Source organism: Papaver somniferum, chromosome 1, assembly GCF_003573695.1.
Source record: "Papaver somniferum cultivar HN1 chromosome 1, ASM357369v1, whole genome shotgun sequence".
In the NCBI taxonomy this organism is placed as follows: domain Eukaryota; kingdom Viridiplantae; phylum Streptophyta; class Magnoliopsida; order Ranunculales; family Papaveraceae; genus Papaver; species Papaver somniferum.
Window position 1 is genome coordinate 110165350 of NC_039358.1, and position 23431 is coordinate 110188780.

Here is a 23431-nt window from a genome sequence, read left to right on the forward strand (position 1 = left end):
GAAGAGCAGCCTAGATTCTTAATCACCTCTCAAGAAAATTCGTCGAAAGATCAACTAAGATCAGTCTTTATATATCTATCTTAAGGAATAACAAAGTCTAAGACGAAGAGAACTTTGTGATTACTATCTATCTTGCCTGAAAGAGATTACGAAAACCTCGATAACATAAAGCAAGATCGGGATTCACGAACTATCAAGGTAAATATAGTCGGACCTGGCTTTATGAATCCCCAAGTGAAGTCTTTTTATTCGTAGACCTAAAAGGTCAATAAAAGCGACTCTTGAATCAACTAGGATACAAAGTGTCAGAGATTAATTTTCCCAGCTGACAGAGATGCTCTATTTATAGTTTTCAAAGACCAGGGTTAGCTTAGAATTCAAGTTAAGATAACTTCAGAATCAAGCAAACAAAATAGGTCTTCAAGCTACAATAGAAGACTATACACATATGTTCAGTTACTGAATCATGTATAATGACTGTTCGGTTTGGCAAGTTATCCAAAGAACTAAAAGTTAATTGATGTTCATTTAAACACCTAAAAAATTAATCATGATTCAAACGCATAAGTGTGTAATAAATCAATGAAATCTTAGAAGTGTTTAAGAGAGTTCTAGCAATGATAAACATATTAAAGTAATAAGTCGTTGAGCATATGATAAACATTGTCAGGACAATTTGTACAACAGTTTGCCAACCGCAAGGCTTTTTCACGAGTCAGGGTGCTACGTACGGTTCCCAACCAGGTTCGCCAACCCTACTAGACTACCGTACTTATTTGACCTCGGTTCGTGAACCGGGTTCGCCAGCTACTAGCCGATTAATCCAACTTATAAAATCCAGTTCACCACGGTTCGCCAACTGTTCCCAACTGAACTTGTGGTTTGCGAACTGGTTCATCAACCTTCCCGTATTTCTGAATCTTAGATATCTATGATTTGCAAACTGAGTTCGCCAACCTACCCTTAGTAGAAATTCAGTAATTTCATATTTCTCTCTTTTGATGTTTGAAATATTCCCAAGTGATATAATCATTTGCATGAGAAATTTTCAATTAATCCACAAATTAATTCGTAGAACTAATGTTGTTAAGGACCCATTTGAACATCCAATCGCTAAATCATATTTTGAGACTTTTACAAGACAAGCTTAACTCAAAACATGTTCTTTGTTAATCTACTATAAGTCATACGACATAGTCTCAATAGATAGAATGATGGTATAGTGAGTAAAATAGAATGGTTCAGTCTTCACTTACCTAATATAGAAGTTCTCCAAATGTAGTTGTCGATCTTCAGTCTTCAAGGGTGATCTCTGATACGCAACTACAATTCTAACCTATTTGAAACTTGACTTAGTAGACTAGAAATCAAGATATAATTTTGATTACTTTACACCGACAACAAGCTTGAGATAGCAAAACTTGTGGTTCAACCGAGTATTGCTCTAACAGAGGTTAGTAACACATACTTGACTTATCTATTTTTATCCATATTTCTTTCAAGTCGTTTAGATTGAAAACATAACATACGAAGTTTGTTTGTGTGTCTTTAGTATTGGTGACTTTATTATTTCATTATGATCAAAATATCAAGGAAAGATATAATAGTTGTTTTATACAACTTTAGTATATGGAGTTACGAAGTATAGTTTATCTATTGAACTTCGTAGATTCGACATAGCACTATTTGGTAACTCGTTATTATTTACTATGTTGAACTTTCAAATTGATTCTGTACCTACAAAACTATGTTTACATGAATGAGTTTAAGAAAGTAGACATATGAAAGTTGTTTCATAGTTGAAAGGAATCAAATTATTTATTCTATGACGGATCCCTTAAACAATGATCTTTACTAGGACCGATCCTCAGGATATCTAATAGGACCAGTCTCTTACCAAGGATCGCTACTAGGACCGGTCCCAAGGATCTCTACCAAAACCGATTCTTAGTTCAACCAAGTTTGAGATTTTGGTTTGTCTATTACTTTAGGGTTTGCAATGTTATCGAAAATGCATTTTAGTTGAAAAGGAAAGTTCATAAGATGTCGACATAATATATTTAAACATGTGCTAAAATCTTATTACTTAAGATTCAAGTATTTTCCTTGATACTCAAGGCAATATCCCATAACCGAAATAATCTAATCTTTAGATATTCGAATTTATATGCTTCTCATATCCTAGTAGATAAGCATATGCCTTGTTGTTATATTATATTAGTAAGTTGTAATGGTTGGAAACAGGACGAGACAAATTGATAATGTTCTTCTATGCACGTGCATATTCAAATTTCCTAAGGTACTCTCTACCGAAAAGGGTAGAGAAACAAATATAAATCTCACACTCAGTCCTTCATTGTCCAGTACAACGAGTATATCCCTTATATAGATTTTTAGCGGTACTGTTTCTCTTTTGGCAGAGGAAAGAGAAGGCAGTGGGAAACAATGGATGTGCAAGGTCATCAGCATCGCGAGTATGAGTATTACTGGTTGTTCTTCGTTTCCCTCTACCTTGGATAATGGTGTTGGAATTTTTGATTAAAATTATTTATGTGAGTGAAAATTGATTTTAAATATTAAACTCCAAGAGATGTGTTTGGGTTATGCCCTTTCACCATAAGACACCTAGTCATGAATAGGTGTTATGGAGAGTCACCATTGGCCATGGAGAGTCACTTACTGGTGAAAAGACACCTTGTAGAGTCACTATTGACTCTATATAAGCCCATCTCTTAGAGTTTTTTAGTATGGATTTTTCACAAGTTTTTGAAAAGCAGAAAACAAGTCTTTATGTCAAGAGTCAGAGTCATTTAAGAGCACAATAATCGTTAACATTCCCTGGCCTAAAAGTATTGTAGTGCTACTTACTATAAGGCGTGATCGTTGTATCTTGGAAGGCGACATCCGTAGAACCGTGAGCACCGTATGCGGGGATGAATTGTCTTTAAGGAAAGAGGATTACCTCGCCTCGATCAACCAATACGATAAGTCTTTCTAACTCTCTTCTTGTTAGTATTTTGTTTGTCGCATGATTATGATTTCCGAGAAACCGAAACCGCATATTATTTCCATAAAGACAATTCTCTTCCTTGTTTTTGGTTTCTTAGAAATTTGATATCGGTGATCAGTTACGGTTTTTGCTAATCGCTTTTACTGCATAATGATGCTCTTGGTGTAAGAAACATGTGGGTACTGTCATTTTGCATTAGTCAGCATGTTGTTGTTTAACAGTACTGAAAAGTATGATGGTTTGAACTTTTCCTGGAAAGTGTATGATCAAATGCATCACTGTATATCTTGAATCTTGTTATTTATTTGTTTCGGAAATAAATTGTGCACGGGTGATTCGGCACACTCAGAAACGGTGGCATCCTTTCACGTGGCTAAACGTTGTATCCTTTTGCATGGCTGATCACGGTAACTGCCATGTGAACGGTTAGTTGGAATAATTTTGAAACAAAAACAAATTTGGCATGAAGATACATGATTTAAAATTTTTTGGATTGTTCAGATTATCGCTTGTGCAAAAGGTGCCTACTTAATGTGTCGGTTCATTTGTAATATGAACGCATTAAGCTTTGAGTCATGCACTCGACTCTGTGTAACGGCATCTTGTGATGGTGTCAATTGGTGGAAGTTGGTAGGCATCAGCACTTCTCTGTAAAGATTTTGAATTAATTGATATGCAAATCCAACCGATTTCTTTCCTATATCTATCTATCTCCATTGGGAATTTCCCTTGCTTGTATCCTTTGGTATGAAAAGATGCAACAATGCATCTTTCCAAATCTCTGGATTTGAATTATCAAATCCTAGAGTTTCTAAATTTGTGTCTGTTCGTGGCTAGGTTGACATGAATAAGAAATTGATGACCCTTGGAGAAGGAATGCATTTCCAAATGCTAGGGATAGGAATCCATTCTTAATTTAGGGAACGGAATGTGATACTTAAATCACAAGCCTGTTGGTATTCACCGTATAGATACAGTGAACATTTACATCGTGAATCGCATAAGAAAATCTGCGATTACAAATGTGTGGCGAAACCTGGCGCTGCAAATGGAGATCCATTACTCTGTGCATTGGTTCTCTTTACGTGAACCAAAACGGGACTTGGTGTTTTGAGTACACAAGTAACACAACTAGAATTCTTTATCAGTTAAAGGTTTGATTGAATCTTTATTCATGGTTTTATAGTAACTGATAATGATTCCTTATGGTGGTTACAAAAAGTAATTCCCGTTGGTTTCATGACAACCAGAGATAGTCATGAAATGTGGGGGATGAAGTAGATGGCCCCGGTGTTATCATCAGATTGAAGTATTTTGAGAGGTTCAAATATGACTATTGATGATCCATGATCTCATTTTTGTCATTCTTTCGCCGAGAAACGAGACGTCCTGAAACATTCAGTTAGGATTTTGAATCTCGTTTAAATCCTGATGATTTAATTGCATAAGAGATGCATACCTTAGGCCAGTAACTGGTTTGATGGGCCATTTGTTCATCACTTGATTATGGATGTGCCCCTGCCACCGATTGGTGCTTTATAAGAAAGGTATGTACTGTAGCTGTACAGTCGCTTGTATGGAATAAGTAGAACATTCCAGTACTAGTGAGCTGTGATCAACTTTCACGGTATTGAGAAGTTTGTCATCGCCCCTTGGATGAGCGAGGGGCAGTTCATTAACATAGAAGATGGCTTGAAATGTTGGGGGATAAGACAAATGTATTGCGAGGACTCTTAGTATGTACAGTTTAATACTCTCCAAATGTGGGGGTTAGAGATTCCAAGATATCTTTATCAGTTGATTAAGGGAATCATTTGGAAATATTTGGAATCTGTATTTCTCATTAGTAAGTATTATGAGAATCGGATAATTTGGCACCTAGCTATCTAGCTAAGTAAGAAAATAAGTGATGAATATTTTGAGCCAGTGCACCACAGAATTGTGGGGGTGGTCGTCATATAATAAGAGTGTTACATTGACAAATTCATCAAAATGTGGGGTGTCTAAAATGGTATTATGGTACGTTCCTTTTAAATACAAGGTCAACGCAATACCATAAAGCCATTGCTCTCAAATGTGCGCACTTTTAAAAGAAATAATGTTTGAGAATGTATCAAGTCGACAGTGGATACAAATTCTTGAGAGAGCTTATAATTGCATTATCGAGGGGAATGGGCTTATAGCCTTATCAAAGAGTAAGTTGCAGCGGTAACCCAACCTAAGCGATTGGAGATCCCATGGTCTAGGTTCAAAAGGGAAAACTAAGTTGTGACGAACTCGCCAGATAACACTGAAAGAGATTTCCTCTTTCCCATTCCTATGATAAGAGTTAGTGTTGCCTGTCACGTAGTGGTTGAGATTTTCTCTTAATGATTCCTATAGCTTAGTCTAACTAAGAAAAGTATGGAAGGATACTTTCAAATAGGAGATCACCTATATGAGTGAGAAGTAGGGACACTTCTATGATAACTTCAAAGGCTAGGTTAATCTAGAGCACTCATAGAATTCCAAGAACGTTCAGGGACGAAATGAACACAACCGAGAATTTGACGATTATAAGGAGATATAATGTGTGAGATTTATTGTATCGATTTAAATCAACGGCTGACAGTTCAACGACATCGCGTCCACTGATTGGCTAGTAAATCCGGTAGATCTTCACTAGGTTTGGTTCGAAGCCAAAAGCTACCATTTACCGATGCATTATATTTTCTGCTTGTTCTCTTAAAAGTTTGTAAGTTTTGTTGAGTCCGTATTTTCACTCATGTGGGGGATTGTTGGAATTTTTGATTAAAATTATTTATGTGAGTGAAAATTGATTTTAAATATTAAACTCCAAGAGATGTGTTTGGGTTATGCCCTTTCACCATAAGACACCTAGTCATGAATAGGTGTTATAGAGAGTCACCATTGGTCATGGAGAGTCACCATTGGTCATGGAGAGTCACTTATTGGTGAAAAGACACCTTGTAGAGTCACTATTGACTCTCTATAAGCCCATCTCTTAGAGTTGTTTTGTGTAGATTTTTCACAAGTTTTTGAAAAGCAGAAAACAAGTCTTATGTCAAGAGTCAGAGTCATTTAAGAGCACAGTAATCGTTAACATTCGCTAGCCTAAAATTATTGTAGTGCTACTTACTATAAGGCGTGATCGTTGTATCTTGGAAGGCGACATCCGTAGAACCGTGAGCATCGTATGCGGGGATGAATTGTCTTTAAGGAAAGAGGATTACCTCGCCTCGATCAACCAATCCGATAAGTCTTTCTAACTCTCTTCATGTTAGTATTTTGTTTTTTGCATGATTATGATTTCCGAGAAACCGAAACCGCATATTATTTCCAACAAATGGATGTACAAAGTTATCAACATCATGACTGTGAGAAGAAAGTACAAAAACGATGAGAAGAAGCCCTGATTTCATCAACTACAGTAAAAGAATAGATGAAACCCTAACCTCTATATTCAAAATAGGTTACTGTTGTTCATCAATTTTTCAGGTTCTGTTGATATAGGGTTTGTATTTCTTGAAACCCTTATTTTTTAATCCATCTGGGTTCTGTTGATATAGGGCTAGACAAATCCGGAGATTTTGTGCATATTTCGAATTGATTTTGTGTTGTTGTGTAGTTTCCGGAACATGAGTCATAATTACTAAGAGATTACATGAAATTTTTACTTGCAGAAGTAATGTTTTTAACTCATACAATATTACCAAATAAAATTTCTGTGATGCATTTGTCGAACCTCTAATTCACCATCACCACCCTAAAAAACCCTAATTCGGAGTAAAAGTATGAAGTTTTATCATTTTACATGGTGATGAAACAGTGGAATTTCATTTTCGAAAACGAAGACCTAGGCCTAACGAAAGAAGAACTCACCTTCAATGGAGCTGATGTTCGGAAGAACACACCCTGAATTAAATCTGAAATTATTAATAAAATAAACTCAAAATCCTTCCTTCCTAAGATAATGAGGCACAAAAGAGATTCTCAAAATCAATCAATTTCGATTTTACTTATCGGAAAGCTTCAATCGATTAGCAGAAGAGCTTATCGAGTGAAGAACGCAGACGCATATGAATAAGTAAGAGAAAACTTCTATTTTTCTTTTTGTCAAAGGGCAGCGGTGTAAAGCATATCACCAAATACGGTGTCCTCGTTGCGAAGTCATTAAAATAATATCATGTTCCGTTGTAACCTCTGTTGTAATCGCCATTATCCTGTTGTAAAGTCAAGCCCATCGACACGGGCCCATAGGTTCATCTCACACTAGTTTACCAAACCCGATGTATACCAAGGTGTAAAGCGAATTGTCCATATTGTCCTCGCTATCAACCCGGTGTATACCAAGGTGTAAAGCGAATTGTCCCGAGTATTCCTGGTGGAAACGGAGTGTATAGCGAATTGTCCTGGACAACACGAAATTGAGGACAACAAACACGAAATTGAGGCCAATAAAAAATAGGCATGAATTTTGGGACGTAGATGCCATTTCCAAATTTTTCAAGGACGAAAAGTCTGAAGTCCTTTAGTTAGGAATTTTAATACATCCACCCCTAATTTTGTTAATTGCAATATTTAAGTCCCCCAACAAGGTATTGCCCCTATTAGTAAAGCATATGTTGTATACTAGTTAATAATTGTTGTCGTCGAAGAGATATTTCGGTACATATGTTGGAAAGAAAAACAAAACAAAAAATATATATTTATTGCATATCTTTAGGATTTTCTGATTTAGTAATTCTTTGTTGTCTAAACATGCCTTGGTCCTTATAAATAGTAAATCTCGTATTCTTACAAACTCATCCATTTGACACGCTACTTAACTGTTTATGTGGGAATCCCACTAGTAGTATTCTTGTAATACTCGTTCGAGAGGAGAGTATCCTAATCAGGTGAAATCTCTCATGTGCGGTTCGTTTAAAGACTATTATGAAGCTCTAGTAGTACCACTGGTGGGAAACTAAAAATCGTATTGTTATTTTAGTTTTTTATTATGTATTTGATTGACTAAAGGTAAATTTGAACCTTGAAAGATCTAGTTTGTTTATTCAGTGGTCTTTCTCTTCTTATATAAGGTCACTCGAACTAGTTCAAGGATCAACGATTTCAGATCTTCATTATTGCATCTAGATATGAAGACATGACTTTTGATCATCCATTGTTAATAGACTTCGTTCAGTGTATGATCGATCATTAGTGGAATCAAGTTTTCTGTGCAGGTATTTTGAAAACTGAAAATTGAAGACCCAAAGATTTATTTTCGATAATCATATTTTTGCGACAACTTCGTGCACACTTCATTAATTGGGATCAGATAAGTTGTTTATCTCGAATAGACTTTTTAAAGCATGTTTTATATATCGGTAATCTATCTAAGTATATCTCTTTGAGATCTACTTTGATAGCTTGTAAACTGAGATTGATTATTTAGATAACGTTGATCTACTGAACAAAGAAGTTTATATTGATAAAATGAAAGAACCTTCATAGTCATCTTATCTCTGATTAACTCGGTTGTCTTGGAGATTAATAGAGAGGTTACTGAACAGATTAGTCTTTTACTGTTTCAGATTATGATACAAAGGAGTTGAGTTGCTTAAGTTTTCACATCAGGTGAAGCGACTTAAGATAGTAGACTTTATCTCAAGATTCACGTGCATAGACCAGATTGGTTGTAGGCACAGGTATATTGAAGGAAATGAGTAACTTGGAGTTATATTACTTAGTCTTAACAATACAAAGTTGTAGTAGTCTTTGTGTAGCGGCTTAATTCAGAGAGTTTTCAAAGCTGAACTAGGTCCTGAGGTTTTTATGTCTTGTAGTTTTCCCTTTCAACAAAATCTTGTTACGTGCCTTTACTTTAATTTCCGCATTATAATTGTTGTTTTAGTTGTAATTAAAGCAATGCCAATGTACATTAATCAAACGCTTGGTTTAATCCCATAAATTGGTTCGGATTCGAACTTACGTTGTACACCAACTGTACATCTTGTTTGGCTAAAGATTTACACAATGTGAGTTTGCATAGGTTGATATTGAAAAGATTGTGGTGTACTTGGTACCTATCATTTCAATATTCATGAGTATCATTGGAAATCGCTTCTTCTAACTCCTTGATCTTTTTAGAAGCAACAGGTAAGGCTAAATTTTATGGTTCACACAAAGCTACACGAAGAATGTGGAACGCTACATATACAAGGAGGATCATCTCGTATACGTTTAAGTTTTAAGGCGTTTTTCTCCAATCACAACTCGAACGACTTTATTTCCTTATCGACAAAGGTTTTTTTCTTGAGACGGATCCTTATTTGTGATCTCTTTCATTAACCATAGTATTTACTTTTTTTTAATCCTTATGACCTCAGAAGCATGTATTCTTAGGTGTTTTAGAATTAAACACTTTCATTGGCCTTTCTACTTCTGAGTCAGACTCATCATGAAGATAGTAGGGATAAAAATTATCAAAACTCGACTGTTTTATGGGATTAAGGTGTTCATTTACTTTTGAGAAGGAAAAATATCCAATCTCATTAATAGATCCCATAAACATAGCACTTTCAACAACTGGTGGTACATTTTTATGGCAAATGCTACCCCGCACGACAGTGCGGGGCAAAACTATAGCACACATCAACCGTTGGATCTCACAATTCTATCATCTAGGCTATGGTATATCAATTCTTATGAAACAGGAATATAACGAAAGTCTTTTTAGTTTATCTCAATAATCAAAATTTCATCAACATTTTCTTTTCTAGTTTTCTACTTATTCTCTCTGATCTTTTTTAATAGATACTGATTCATGTTTATTATCGTTACCTTTCTATGATTTTTGCGATGGTGTTTTGTCTCTCCAACTAAAATGCAAAAATGATGAACAAGGAGTATATATAGCAGAATCGTAGCTTAATCCGAGTACAAAAAAACCATAGCCATATAACATCATACAATAGTTTTCCTAATTATTTTGGAGTTCTTCTTTAATCTAACATATACGATGTAGATGCAGGTTGTGGTGATGGGGTTGTATTGGTTGCATGACCTATATAATTGAAATTTCAAGACGGGTCTTCATGGTTTTAATTAGGGTACTCTAGGATGGTTTTAGCAGAGTCCCCGTTAATGGACGTAGTGAAGAACAATATTGCAGATTTTTTTTGTTTAAGGGTTCGAAGAATTTGTGATTGTTCATGGATTAATTCTATAAAATAGTAATTTTTCAGGTGATTCAATCTCTGTAAATTATGAGTTTTGTAAAAATGTTCCGATTAGATGCTCCATTAATGGAGGTAGTGAATAACTGAATCGTAGAATAAGAACAGAGTTTGTTTGAGAAATAAATAATAAATGTTGTTTTCTCTTTTTTGGCCGGACTTGCTTTCAGATACTTGACTGCGAAACAGGTGTAACTTCTTTTTGACAAAAATGAAAAATCAAAGATCGAACGACTATCAACCTGCTAGCTCATATAGCTTTCATGCGCGGCAGCGTGGGACAATATTGCCCCATTTTTATAGGTAGAACTCTTGTCCATAGATTCAAATCGCTACAAACACAGAATTTTTAGGTCTAACGGTGTTTGCATGCTCTGATACCAATTGAAAAAAATAATGGTACCAAGTACACCAACAAAATTTTCTTTCGGAAACCTGTGTTGTCAAAACCGAATACAATCACAAGTAGGTCAAAGCAAAGACCCTTGAATAAGAATATATACATATTTCTCGTTCTCTTCCACAATCAATAATGTATATACGAAAAGTACATGTACCAGATTGTGTAGAAGAGTTTGGACGATCTCAAAAATCAATATCCAAGATCAATATAATTATATCCGAACTCTAACAAGTACAAAACTTGTAATCTATCTTTCAAAATATGAATTTAACAAAGTCTTGATTTGATCTCTAACAATAAGGAGTTAAACTATATAGATTGATTAAGTACTACTCGTGTTATTCCTATTATAAAGATAAACAATATAATGAGGAAAAAGAAAAAACATAAGACACCATAATTTTGTTAAGGAGAAAAACTGCACTGACAGAAAACCCGCGGAACTTCGTCCATCTTTGAACACCATACTGTATTAAACCATTACAAATGTTAGCCTACTATTAAACTTCGAATTAGAATGTAATTGAGATGAATTAACCCTTCAAGCAATTTAGATACAGTCGTGTTCCTTACGTATCTTAAATATCTCAAGATTCTACGCTCTTGATTCCCGTAGATGACGTCCCTTACAGCCTACTAGTTGCTTCAACCTCAGTGAAGAATTTTGATACCTATCTGCCTCCAACAGACAACCCTATTTGATTTCCCATTGATATGCTTCAATCTTGGTTGTAAATCTGTTTACAGTAGACAAAGTCCATCAAACCTCACGGATCTGGAACACTTACACTCTTATCAAACAGAGGCCTAAATCACTAACCACCTCTCAAGAACGATCCAAACAAATCAAGAAAGAGTTTAGATATCTACCTTGAGGAATCACAAAATCTGAGACTAAGAGAACTTTTGTGATCTCTATTTATTTTTTCCTGATCTAAAGTTCGTGAACTTCAATAACTAGTAGAAGAAGATCCCAAATACGAGAACTGTTAGGTAAAAAAATAGTCTGATTGGGATTCATGAATCCCTAAGTGAAGTCTTCAAAGTCGTAACCTAGAATCAGTTCGTAAAGAAACCTTGGTTACGGATGAAGACTCTAGCTTTGAAACTAGGACATAAAAGTGTCATGGATTAAGAAATCATGTTGCAAGAGTCTCTTTATGTATAGATTTGTACAACTACAGATAGCTTTGAATTCAAGTTAAGGTTGCATGAGATTCAAGCAAACACTTTCCTAGTGTAGATGAAATTCCTAGTTAGGAATTCATGTAAGCATGTGAAAATTCCACCTTGAAATCACACAGAATAATATGCACTATGGTCCGGAATTATGGAACTATGCAAAATGATAGTCCATAGAGACTAAGTATTCCTTTAAATTTACAAGCACTAGCGGTGTTCAATAACGCTCAAGACTAAACAATAATCCATAAGCCCAAAGTGAATTTGGGAATAAAGTTGTCTTAGAATTATCCATGAGACTTGTAGCAAAAACGAACATAGTCATACGAATAGTTCGTGAACTTTTGGTATTTGAAACTGTATAGGTATGCAAACCTCTCTGCAGATCGTGTAGTCAGGTTGTAAGGGTATGAAAACCAGGTTTGCAAACCACTGACAATTCGCGAAGTCAAATCTATGCAAACTAGGTATGCAAACCTACCCCCATTCTCGAACTCATATGTAAAGGGTATGTAAACCGGGTTTGCAATTTCTACAATTCACGAAAATCATATTGACTTTGGTATGCATACCGGATATGTGTATCTTGTACAAACAGTTATGAAATTCTCTCATAATTAATTTAGAAAAATTCCCAATATCCATAGACAGTATATGTTGTTACTTGGGAAATTTCCAAATGATCGACGTGTAACAAAAAATTTTTATGAACAATAAATTGTTTTAACTAAGATTGATAAGGATCTATGAACATCCACTGCTTGAATCTTATTTCGAGAGTTAAACCAAGACAAGCTTGAACTAAACTTATTCTTTATAGTGTTAAGTCTACTAAAATCGTACAATTACATCTCATAAGATAAAATGGTAGATAAAATGAGTAATTAGGATATGTCAGTCTTCACATACCTTTTTATTAATAAAGTTCTCGCATAAGTCTTCGTTTGTTCTTCAATCTTCAATCTTCGAGGGTTATTCAGTGATGTCTGATACTCAACTGTGATGCTTTAATCCTAGTCCGAGATTTGACTTTTGTAGATTAGAAATCAATATGTAGTTTTATGCATCCAACATTGACAACAAGCTTTGAGATAGCAAAACTTGAGAGTTTGACCGAGCGTTGCTCTAACATATGTTGCAGTGATGCAAGCCAATTGAAGCCGAAATTGTGGTGAAACCGATGTTCATGCGGTAAGAACAATTATACAAATGTCCAAATTTAAAATTTCTTTGCGATCTTTAATAAACAAAATTTCAGAAGTTACAAGAAAGATATCTCCGGCGAATTGGCTCCTGCGCAAAAATAGGAAAGCTAGATTTCCAATATGAATGTTGTTATAATATTTTTAAAGTGTTGCCCAAATATTATCCACTCTTTTTATATGTTTTTAATTAAATTAAGATTTAATTTCTTAATTCTCAGTTTTATTTAATTAATTAGATGTAAGTCTACGTACTGATAATTAAAATTAGAAGTTTAATTTTCAATTTTACTTCTCGTTTTAATAAGCTTGAGTATTCAAACTAATTTACAGTATTGCGCCTTTTCTTACAATATATAAACATAGGCGATTAAAACCTAAATAAAAGATTTCAATAAAAAACTCGGGTATTTTTTACCTCATGTTTACCTTCAGTTGACATAACTTCCAATCGACACTCTCTTGAGAATATTAATCTTGGCTGTTCTGACCAGTACTAATGTGAACTTTTAAGTTTTCTTTATTTGGATTTTCCTTGCCTTGAACTTTTTGTTACCTTTTAGCTGCATATTTGACTTAGCTAAAATCCAAAACTTTTGAAAACTTTATTTACTTTTTTTGTTGTTGTCATTTTTATTTATTATAACCATCCCATATCTTGTGAATAACTGCTTCAAGTATTACTCTGGAAAAAATCAAGTTGAGTTATAATTTCTGTTATTTAATTATTTTTTTTGGTATTAACTTTTGTGGTGTTGATAAAAAAGAAAGAACGAAAAAAGAAGAAGACGAAGAAAAAGGATTTTGTGTAAAAATGAGGTTTAAAATTTACATATTTATAGATAGTAGAGAAAGTTATGTTGGAGATAGAGTCTCCACCAAGTGATGAACTCTCCACCTCCGGTGATAGAGTCTAGGTCGAGTCTTTGTTGCTCAATTCATATCCCATACTGTCTCGGCGAGTTTGCCAAGCCACCTATCAGGTTTTAAGGACTTAAAAATGCCTCTTTAAATTTTCTCGATCCAGTAACCGGTAACACAATGGTTTTATGTGCAATTCTATGAGCCACAAGTGCTTCAGCCTTATAAGTATGCACTACCAAGTGCAAACAACAACGATCCTTCAGATTGGCAACAAAAGACTTATGATTTTCTCTCTTCAACTCTTGACACTTCTCGTACAATGCAAGAAGGTTTTCCATGCTAGTATTTCATGAGATTGAGGGAAAGATAGAATAGCAAATGTCAAAGCTATGCAAACTGAATCCATTTTATTGCATGAAGGGGAAAACATTAATTTATCCCAACAAGGGACTTTACAAGCTTATTCGCTCGAAGTAATCTTTACTCTTAATCTGCTAACAAGGGGTTCTTATACCAAAATGAAGACTACTAAACTTATTATTCTTCTAGCCTATTTATAGTGCTAAAGCAAAAATTGTGTGCAACCAAGTGCACAAGCCTATGGACAGATGACTATCCATTGGCAGTTCCTGTAACAACCAATGTGCATTTCAAACACTACACTTTTGTGTTGTTCTTCTTGCCTATTTAGAGTAAAGTCACGCCATTCCAAGCTTTAATCTACTACTTAGCTCAACTTCATAGATTTGCAATCATGTGCATGTTTGGCATTTCCAAGGCCTTGGTTAAACCTCAAGTCAATGCCTAAACCATTCCTTGACTTTCGTTGTGTCCTTAATTCATTCTTTGAGCTGGGCCAACTCACAATTCTCGTACATGCATCATTACGACATTGGATGTTGCATATGCTAATGGCATTGCTTGTCTTTAACTAACTACATTTTGTCGGCCATTGTGCTTCATGTTGTGCCACTGACTCTTCAGCATAGCACCATCATTGCGCTTCACTTACTAGATCGGTACATGGAAAATTGCAAAAGAGATGGCACTAGATAAGAACCAGCCTTGATGGGCATCCAAACATGTTATAAGGCGGGTTTGGTACTGTTGTAGCTTTTGCGAAACCGCTTTTTCTGTTGTGCTATGATGTGCGTTGATGTGCTGTGCTGCGGAAAAAGAATAGTTAGACGTTTGGTATACTCTAATCTTAAAAGTGTTGTAAGTTTAAAAAGCAATGAAATTCTATTTGGTCAATTATCATGCGAAGTGATGTTGATATAACTAATGACGAAAATATACATGTTTAAAAATATGTTGTTATTATTATTATTATTACTATCATAGTATTTTCATATATAACAAAAAAAAAACACGATTCTTACACGTCGGTGAAAGGTAGCCGAGCAACAAGCTGGGCACCCACTCCTTTTTGAATAATAATACCTAACCTATGAAATAAAAAACCTCATATCTTGCAGTTTGCGTTTTGACTTGCAAGACAGTTATCCAATCTTTTCAAAAATACGCATGTGTTTGCACCAAGTTCTCTCAGAGTCGTAAAGGCAAGAATACTAAACCTATAACCATGTGCTAGGCATTTGACAAGTATTCCGTGCACTTGCGGGTAACAACATTAGAGATAGCATGTCCAGGGGTGAAATTCACGGTGGCTAACACTTGTAAAGGGTATTTTTAGTATTAGTATTATTATATTATTGCCACTATGAACTTCTTGTACAAAAATCATCAATAAACATTTTGTATAACATTAATCCAAGTAATATTGCTTAAAAAAAGATTAAAAAGAATAATCCAAGTAATATTCGCTAGTTTCGTTGCTTCCACGAAAAAAAAATCATTGTGTTCGTGTTGTGTACTATGTTCTCTATTTACGCAGGTTCGGAATATCCATCACTTGTATACCGTGACATGTATCATTTGCATTTCCTCGCACGTACCATATAATAGAAATCCAGGGACAAATCTTGGCATATTAACAAAATAAAAATAAAATTTGTTATTTCAATTTTTTGTGGGTCCATAACTTTTGCTTTTCAGCTTTTAAAAATTACTCACCGATAGCTATTAAAAGCAGACCTAAAATGAAAATATTTACGGTAAAAAAGCACTTTAAAATTTAAAAGTACTTTAAATTTTTTTTACCAAACATAATTATTGGTCAAAGTTTGTTGAAATTGTGTTACATACTGCTTTTGATGAAATTCGCAAAAAGTTTGGTATAATCCCAAACGGGGCCGTAAGAGCTCACCGAATATTGGACCAATGATACGGCAACATAATCCTTTCTTATTAATATATTATTATTCATTAAAACCCCCAATTCACTGAAATCTTTTCACTTTCCCTGGAAAACCATTTACATCAAGAAATCTCAAGTAATCGCTTTGGTTTTTTCTTGATTTCTTCCAGAGTCCAGACTGATATTAGGTTTCCAGCATGGAAGAACCAAGAAATTCGCCATTTCGTAGTAGTAATGATAGGATTAGCAATTTACCAGAAAACCTAATTCACCACATCATGTCTTTCATGGACATGACATATGTAGTTCAAACTTGTGTCCTGTCAAAGAGATGGAAACATCTTTGGATTATTACCCCAATTCTCAACTTTGATTTCAACGAATTCTCACTTGCTATCAAAAACAACCAGAGCAATGGAACATTATATCAAAAATTCATCAAATTTGTAGACCAAGTGTTCATTCTTCGTGACAGCTCAAACATTCAGAGGGTTAATCTTGTTTGTGGCAAACAATGGAACTTTGATGTATCAGTAATGACTGGTTCTCTTACTACTTGGATCCTTTTGGGTAAAGTAATTATCTTTGTAGTTGCTTATTAGAGTCTTTACCTTTTCAAATTTCCTTGGTTTTGACGTCTTTAGACAGAAATGATAAGAAAACCGATGCAAGGTTAAGGTGCATGGGACTCAGCTTAATAAATCCTAGTTAACCCCAATGATTCGTGGTTAGTGATTTATATTTGGATAAGAACATCTAATTAGTATCTTACATAAGAATGCACAGTTTACAGCTTGCATAGTCATCAGCTATCTGGGATTTGATTGTTTGTGTTTTTTATGTGCCAAGATTGGCTCTATTGTTTCTGCCAAAGTTCCCTTCAGTTTTCTAATCTACGATTCATCAAGCTGGAAGCATTCTTATCAAGAGCCGGCATTCGAGCTCTAGGATGGTTATTCTATATGTCTCCTAATGTAGAAAGTCTTTTGGTGGTAATTACAGGGGTAATAATCTAACTCTTTTCATTAGGATCATGTTTATCATCACTATCACATGCCGAATGAAAATGAAACATTTACATTGTATCAGAAGTCTGATGGAGAGACTCCTATATCCATTTTGCACAACGTTATCTAGCATCAATCTTCCGTGAAGCAACTTATATTTTTTTTTCTGTTCCATTGTCTGTTAACTAGTACTGATGAAGCATATTAGGTGAAATATTTTAACCTCCATTTCCTTGTCATATTAATAGATGCCAACGTCGGACATACCCGACAGTGAAGACTATTGGGCTGGAGTGTCGCCTGATCATCTTAGGTCTGTTGAAATTCGAGGTCTTACAGGACACTTTAATAATGAGCTGAAATTTGTGGAGATTTTGTTCAAGAAGGCTGTAATCTTGGAGAACATGGTTCTTTTTAGTTGTAAGAAATCCATGACGGATAAGCGCCTAATTACATTTCGTGAGAAGCTACCAACACTTCCAAGGGCGTCTTCAAATGTCACAACCTTTTTGATTTAATCATTGGTAGGTGATCACTTGATTTTCAGTTTTATAATTAATAATTCATCTCAAGGAAGTTCATTTTGATTCAGGTCATTAGACACTGTTTTAATTTTTATATACATTAAGGCTCAACCATGGGCATTATTTCAGTCCGAACACTTTTTGCATGTATGCTCTACATCGAATGGTTTATTTTATAACTTGAATTGAGTGTTTTTGATACTCCTTGGTGTCCAGTTAATGTGTTTTACTTGAATAACATACCATCTTTTTCTCAATGAAAACACATTGCACAAACTAAATTTCGTAGCAACAAAGTGTTTTTGTACTCAAATCGGTTTGCCACCTCTTTGTGGGTAATCAAATTCCCCAACATGGATAAGTGGGAAACAGCAGCTCCTAGACTTACTGGGATTCTACAGTCTCTGTTGTGTTGTGCAGTCTTTGGTGTTGGGTGTGCAGAGTTATACTACAGTGTCGCCTAAGATAGTCCTGTATAACCTTTATGCTGTTTGTTGAGTCCTCTTTATACTGCAGAGTTGTCTTCTGTTTCTTAAGCTTTCTGCATTTCGGTCTCGGTTGTTGAGACCCAGGTCGGAGTTCTTTTGTACTTACAGTTCTGTCCCTTTCTTTTAATATAACCTTTTCACGCGGAAAAATTCCCCAACAGGGTCTAAAGGCAAGGGATCCAAACCCCGCCTACCTGTACATATAATATGCACAGAAACTTTATCTTATTACCTGCTTCATATGGAGAAGTCTGATCTTATTCATGGTGTAAAGATATCTATTGTGCAGCAACTGGTCGGGTAATCAATACTCATGAGCGGGAAATTTTGTTTACTGGAAACATACACCATATACATGGAAAATGTTGGCTAAAATTTCACATGACAGATAAAAATGCGAGGGAAAATTTTTTGGGCTCCGATGACAATTCTGAAACTGAACTCAAACTCACGTTTCTCTTATTACCGCAGTTGAGAATAAAAGTTAGCGGTTGGGAACACAATTTCAGAATGACTTATAAAAAAAAAAAAAAAAAACTTTGTATGAAACAAATTATTTGTGTTTCTAATTTCTTGATTTCCGCTTATGTTATCCAAAGGAGATAGAAACACCTTCTTAATTTATAGGCGTTGTTTGGTAAAATTTATGATCATCTATTTATGATTATAGATAATCATAAATTGATAAATGATTTTGATATAATCATTTTAAAAATAAATTTTGAAAAATGTACAAAACAGTCCTACTATTAGGACCCGATACACAAAAGCATCCTACTGTTACAAACTATTAACAAAATGATCTTACTTCCGTTGAAAAGGGAGTTAAGTGGTGACTCACAGTTAAATATGTTAAGGAAATTACCTATATGTCCTTCATATTATCATTCCACACACAATTTTAACTTTTGCCTTCATTATAATATTTTTTGACGGTGGTGCTATTTGTAGGTGGTGGTGGTGCCGCTTACATATCGTTACACCGCATTCAGGATCGTAAAACCACATTTAGGTTCGTTACGCCGCATTCACCCAAAGGGTTCACCGCTTCCCTTCTGGGGTTTAGCATGTATTCTTAAGCTTCCACCACCACCACCACTGCTTCATCACTACCAGTTCAACCAATTAGTTAACTAGGAAGGGTATTTTGAGGGAGGGTATATTTGGAAAAGATAACACCGTTTTATTCAAAAGTGTTAAATCGGATGGAAAAAGACCATTTTGTAAATGAATTACAAAAATATGATCATTTTGTGACCGAATTACAAAAAGTATAACCATTCTGTAATTGGCCCATAAATTTTTTCAAACACTTTTTTCAAATAATTGATTATATTAGAATGATGATCTCAAAAAGGAGAGGAAAAAACAATGATCTATGATATTTTTTTAGTCCTATGTTGTTTTTTTGTCTCTCTCTTATAGTTTAGAGAAAATAAGAAGAAAAATTTCAATTTGAGTTCCTTAGAAAAAATAATTGATTATAATAAATTTTCAAAAACAACTTTTTCCTGTTTATGGAAATAATGAATTTTTTCAATTATGATTAAAACAAACAATTATTATAATGGTTATCAAACGCATATAAAATCCATTATAATCTGCATAATGGATTATAAGTTAATAATCAATTAAAATAATGGTTACCAAACAACCCCATAGAATGATGAAGATTCATAGCTGGGGAAAAGACCTGAAAGTGTTGACAAAGCCGAACGAAAGGAATTTAGATCACTTTCGCTAGCAACCAAACAAGTTGTAGTATAGTGGCAAGTATTCTACCCTGTCACCCGGGTGACCTGGGTTCGATCCCCGGCAGTGGCGTTATTTTTTTTCTTTCTTTTGGCTACTCCAATTCTATTTAGCGTGACTGTATGGTTTCAAAAATTTGAAGCAAATCCACGCCACCATCGTCAAAACTTCAAGTCCCCATGATTACTCATTTCAGCTCAGCAAGAGCTCTCTGCTCTTCCTTGCAACCGTGGTTGTTTCTTATACGCTCATAAGCTATTTTCGCAAATTCAAAACCCAAATTTGTTTCTCTACCACACCACCTGGGTTCGATTCAAATCAGTTTGTTTTAACTACCCTTTTGAATATGTACTCGTTATGTGGAAGAAATTCAAGAGCTTTCACACAGGTATTTGATGAAATGCCTGTGAAGGGTGTTGTTTCTTGGAATATCATGATTTCTGGACATCTAAGGCATGGGGAGCTTGAGTTGGCGAGGAGGTATTTTGATATGGCGCCGGATAAGAGTTTAGTCTCATGGAATTCGATGGTTGCTGGTTATGCTAACTCGGGGAATATGATGGAAGCGGAGAGGTTGTTTATGGAAATGCCGACAGCTTCTTGGAATTCTTTGATCAGTGGGTACGTTAAGGTAAGGGATGCGTTATCTGCTGAAAGAGTATTTGAGAGGATGACTGGTTTCTTGGACGCTCGTGATAAGAGCTGTGTACGACCCTGGCTATAAGAGCTCCCAACCAAAGATACGACAACATACGTCACTCTTTCTTATGCATAATCCCGGCCGTGCTTTCCGTAAAAGGGTATCAATAAAACTCCGATTCTCTTTAGGTTTTTTACTTTCTTGGAAAACCATCTAGGTCTTGATCAAGATATTTCAAGTTGTCACTTTTTCCTGGTTTTCTTCCAAACTGATAGTATTAGGTTTCAAACATGCACGAAACTAACCGATTTGTAATAGCATCGACAGGATTAGCAATTTACCAGAACCTCTAATTCATCACATCCTGTCTTTCATGGACATGACGTATGTAGTCCAAACTTGTGTCTTGTCAAAGAGATGGAAAAATCTTTGGGCTAATACCCCAATTCTCAACTTTGATTTCAACGTGCATTCACTTGCTATCAACAACAACCAGTACTTCGGATTACCATCTCACTATTTCATCAAATTTGTGGAGCAAGTTTTATTCTCTGTGACAACTCAAACATTCAAAAGGTTAATTTTGTTTGTGGCATAGAAATGAATTTTTTCATTGATATATCAATAATGACTGCTTCTCTTACTAATTGGATTGTGGCTGCTGTAAGACGCAATATTCAAGAACTTTATCTCGATATCTCTGGTGTGGAAATATCCAGGTTTCCTCAATGCTTTTTTACTTGCACTTCATTGATCAAGTTGGAGTTGAAACTGGGTGGTAATTCAAGTATTATCGTTCTACCGAGTTCTATAGATTTTCCTAGACTTACTTTTATGAAACTTGATTCGCTTCCATCTACTGATGTTAACTTGACTAATAGGCTCTTCTCAAAATGTCATGTTCTAGAATGTTTGATTATTAAAGGTCGTCTTGGTCATATGGATCTTCAAATTTCTTCTTTAACACTTAAACACTTGACAATATTTGATCTTGTTAGTAAAACCTCAAGTAAAGTCAAGATAGATGCTCCTAATCTCGTATCCTTCAAGTGCGAGGATTATATATCAAAATGCTATGTTCTAAAAAACCTTGCTTCTCTAGTTACTGCTGATATATACCTGAGAGCTACGAATGATGAAGCTAGCAAAAAGAAAGACTATACAAAAAATCATTTGTTGTTCCTGAAGGCACTTTCTAATGCGAAAGAAATAAGATTATCACACTGGTTCTTGCATATGGTATGTATGATGGCTTCCTTTTATTTTGCATTATCTTTGTTGGGATTAGGCGCATGTGTCTCAGCTTTATATAACCTAGTTAACACATGATCAGTTGGTCTGTTGATAAGATAAGTGGTTAGTGATTTATTTTCAGGATAACAACATGTAATTAGTACAGTATCATGCATAAGAAATCGGAATGCATAGTTTACAGTTTGGGGGAAGTCATAGTCATCAGGAACTTGTAGATAGTATTCATAATCAATATGTAAACCGTTGGCCCTTGACATTTTCAGCAGCCAAAGACTAGGACTTTTATTATGTAAAAAATGACAATCTTAACTGGTAATGTTGTTGTTAGAGCACCAACGCTAGAACGGTATTGGTGTTAGAATAACTTTGAGTTTGACAGCTTTTGTTATTGTCAATTAGGTAACACTTTCTAACTTTTTTATGTTATTTGTGTTTTTTGTGTTCCAAGGGTTTCTTAGCTGCTTCTCGCAAAAATTCCCTTCAGTTTTCTAATTTGGGACTCGTCAAGCTGAAATCGTACTTGCCAAAACACATGATTCAAGCACTAGGATGGTTTCTCCGCATCTCTCCTAATGTAGAAAGTCTTCAATACTGAATCGAAGGGTAAAAATCTAACTCTTTTCATAAGTTTAATTTGATTATGTATATCATCTCACTATCACATGCCGAATATAAATGAAACATCAAATATCTACATTGTATCAGAAGTCCATTTGAGAGACTCCTATATCCATTTTGCACCAAGTTATATATCTAGCATCAGCCATTAAGTAACTTGTATTTCCTTTTTTTTTCTTCTTTTTCTCGTTCCATTGTCAGATTGTTAAGACTACTGATGAGGCCTATAAGGGCAAATATTTTAACCACCATTTCCTTGTCATTTATTACAGATGTTAAGTTCGGATATACAGGACAATGATGGCTATTTTGTTGGAGTATCGCTGGATCATCTCAAGTCTGTTGAAATTCGAGGTTTTCTAGGCCAGTTTAGTGAGCTCAAGTTTGTGGAAATTATGTTCAAGAAGGCCGTGGTCTTGGAGAATATGGTTCTTTTTATTAGTAGTGAGAAACCCAAAGAAATGGATAAGCGCCTAATTACATTTCGTGAGAAGCTACCAACACTTCCAAGGGCGTCTTCAAAAATCACAACCTTTTTGATTTAATCATTAGTAGGTAATGACTTGATTTTCTGGTTGATATTTAACAATTCATCTTAAGGAAGTTCATTTTGATTCAGATCTTTAGACACTTTTTCTATCTTTTATATACATCAAGGCTCAACCATGGGAATTATTTCAGACCGAACACTTTTTACGTGTGTACTCTACATGGAATGGTTTATTTTATAACTTGAATTCAGTGTTTCACATTGCACATTCTAAATTTCGTAGAAACAAAAAGTGTCTTTGTAGTCAAATATGTTTGTTGTCTCTCTGTGGGTAATCAAATTCCCCAACAGGGTCTAAAGGCAAGGGGATCCAATCCCCCGCCTAGCTCTACATGTAATATGCACCAGAACTTTATCTTGTTACCTGCTTCATATGGAGAAGTCTGATCTCATTCATGGTGTAAAATATCAAAATTTGCTCCTCTAGTTAGCCAGTTGCTTTTTGTTGACGGTAGCG

The 23431-nt window shown here is 35.0% G+C and overlaps 1 protein-coding gene across 1 annotated transcript; it reads left to right on the forward strand.

Annotated features, from left to right (window-relative positions):
* Positions 1-16234: 16234 nt before the first annotated feature.
* On the forward strand, positions 16235-23171 carry LOC113349005. Its single transcript, XM_026592932.1, has 7 exons — positions 16235-16711; positions 16991-17145; positions 17397-17555; positions 20055-20618; positions 21015-21791; positions 22255-22409; positions 22697-23171. Exons 1-6 carry the CDS (start codon positions 16339-16341, stop codon positions 22399-22401), a joined length of 2175 nt encoding a protein of 724 aa, XP_026448717.1. The 5' UTR covers positions 16235-16338; the 3' UTR covers positions 22402-22409; positions 22697-23171.
* Positions 23172-23431: the final 260 nt, after the last annotated feature.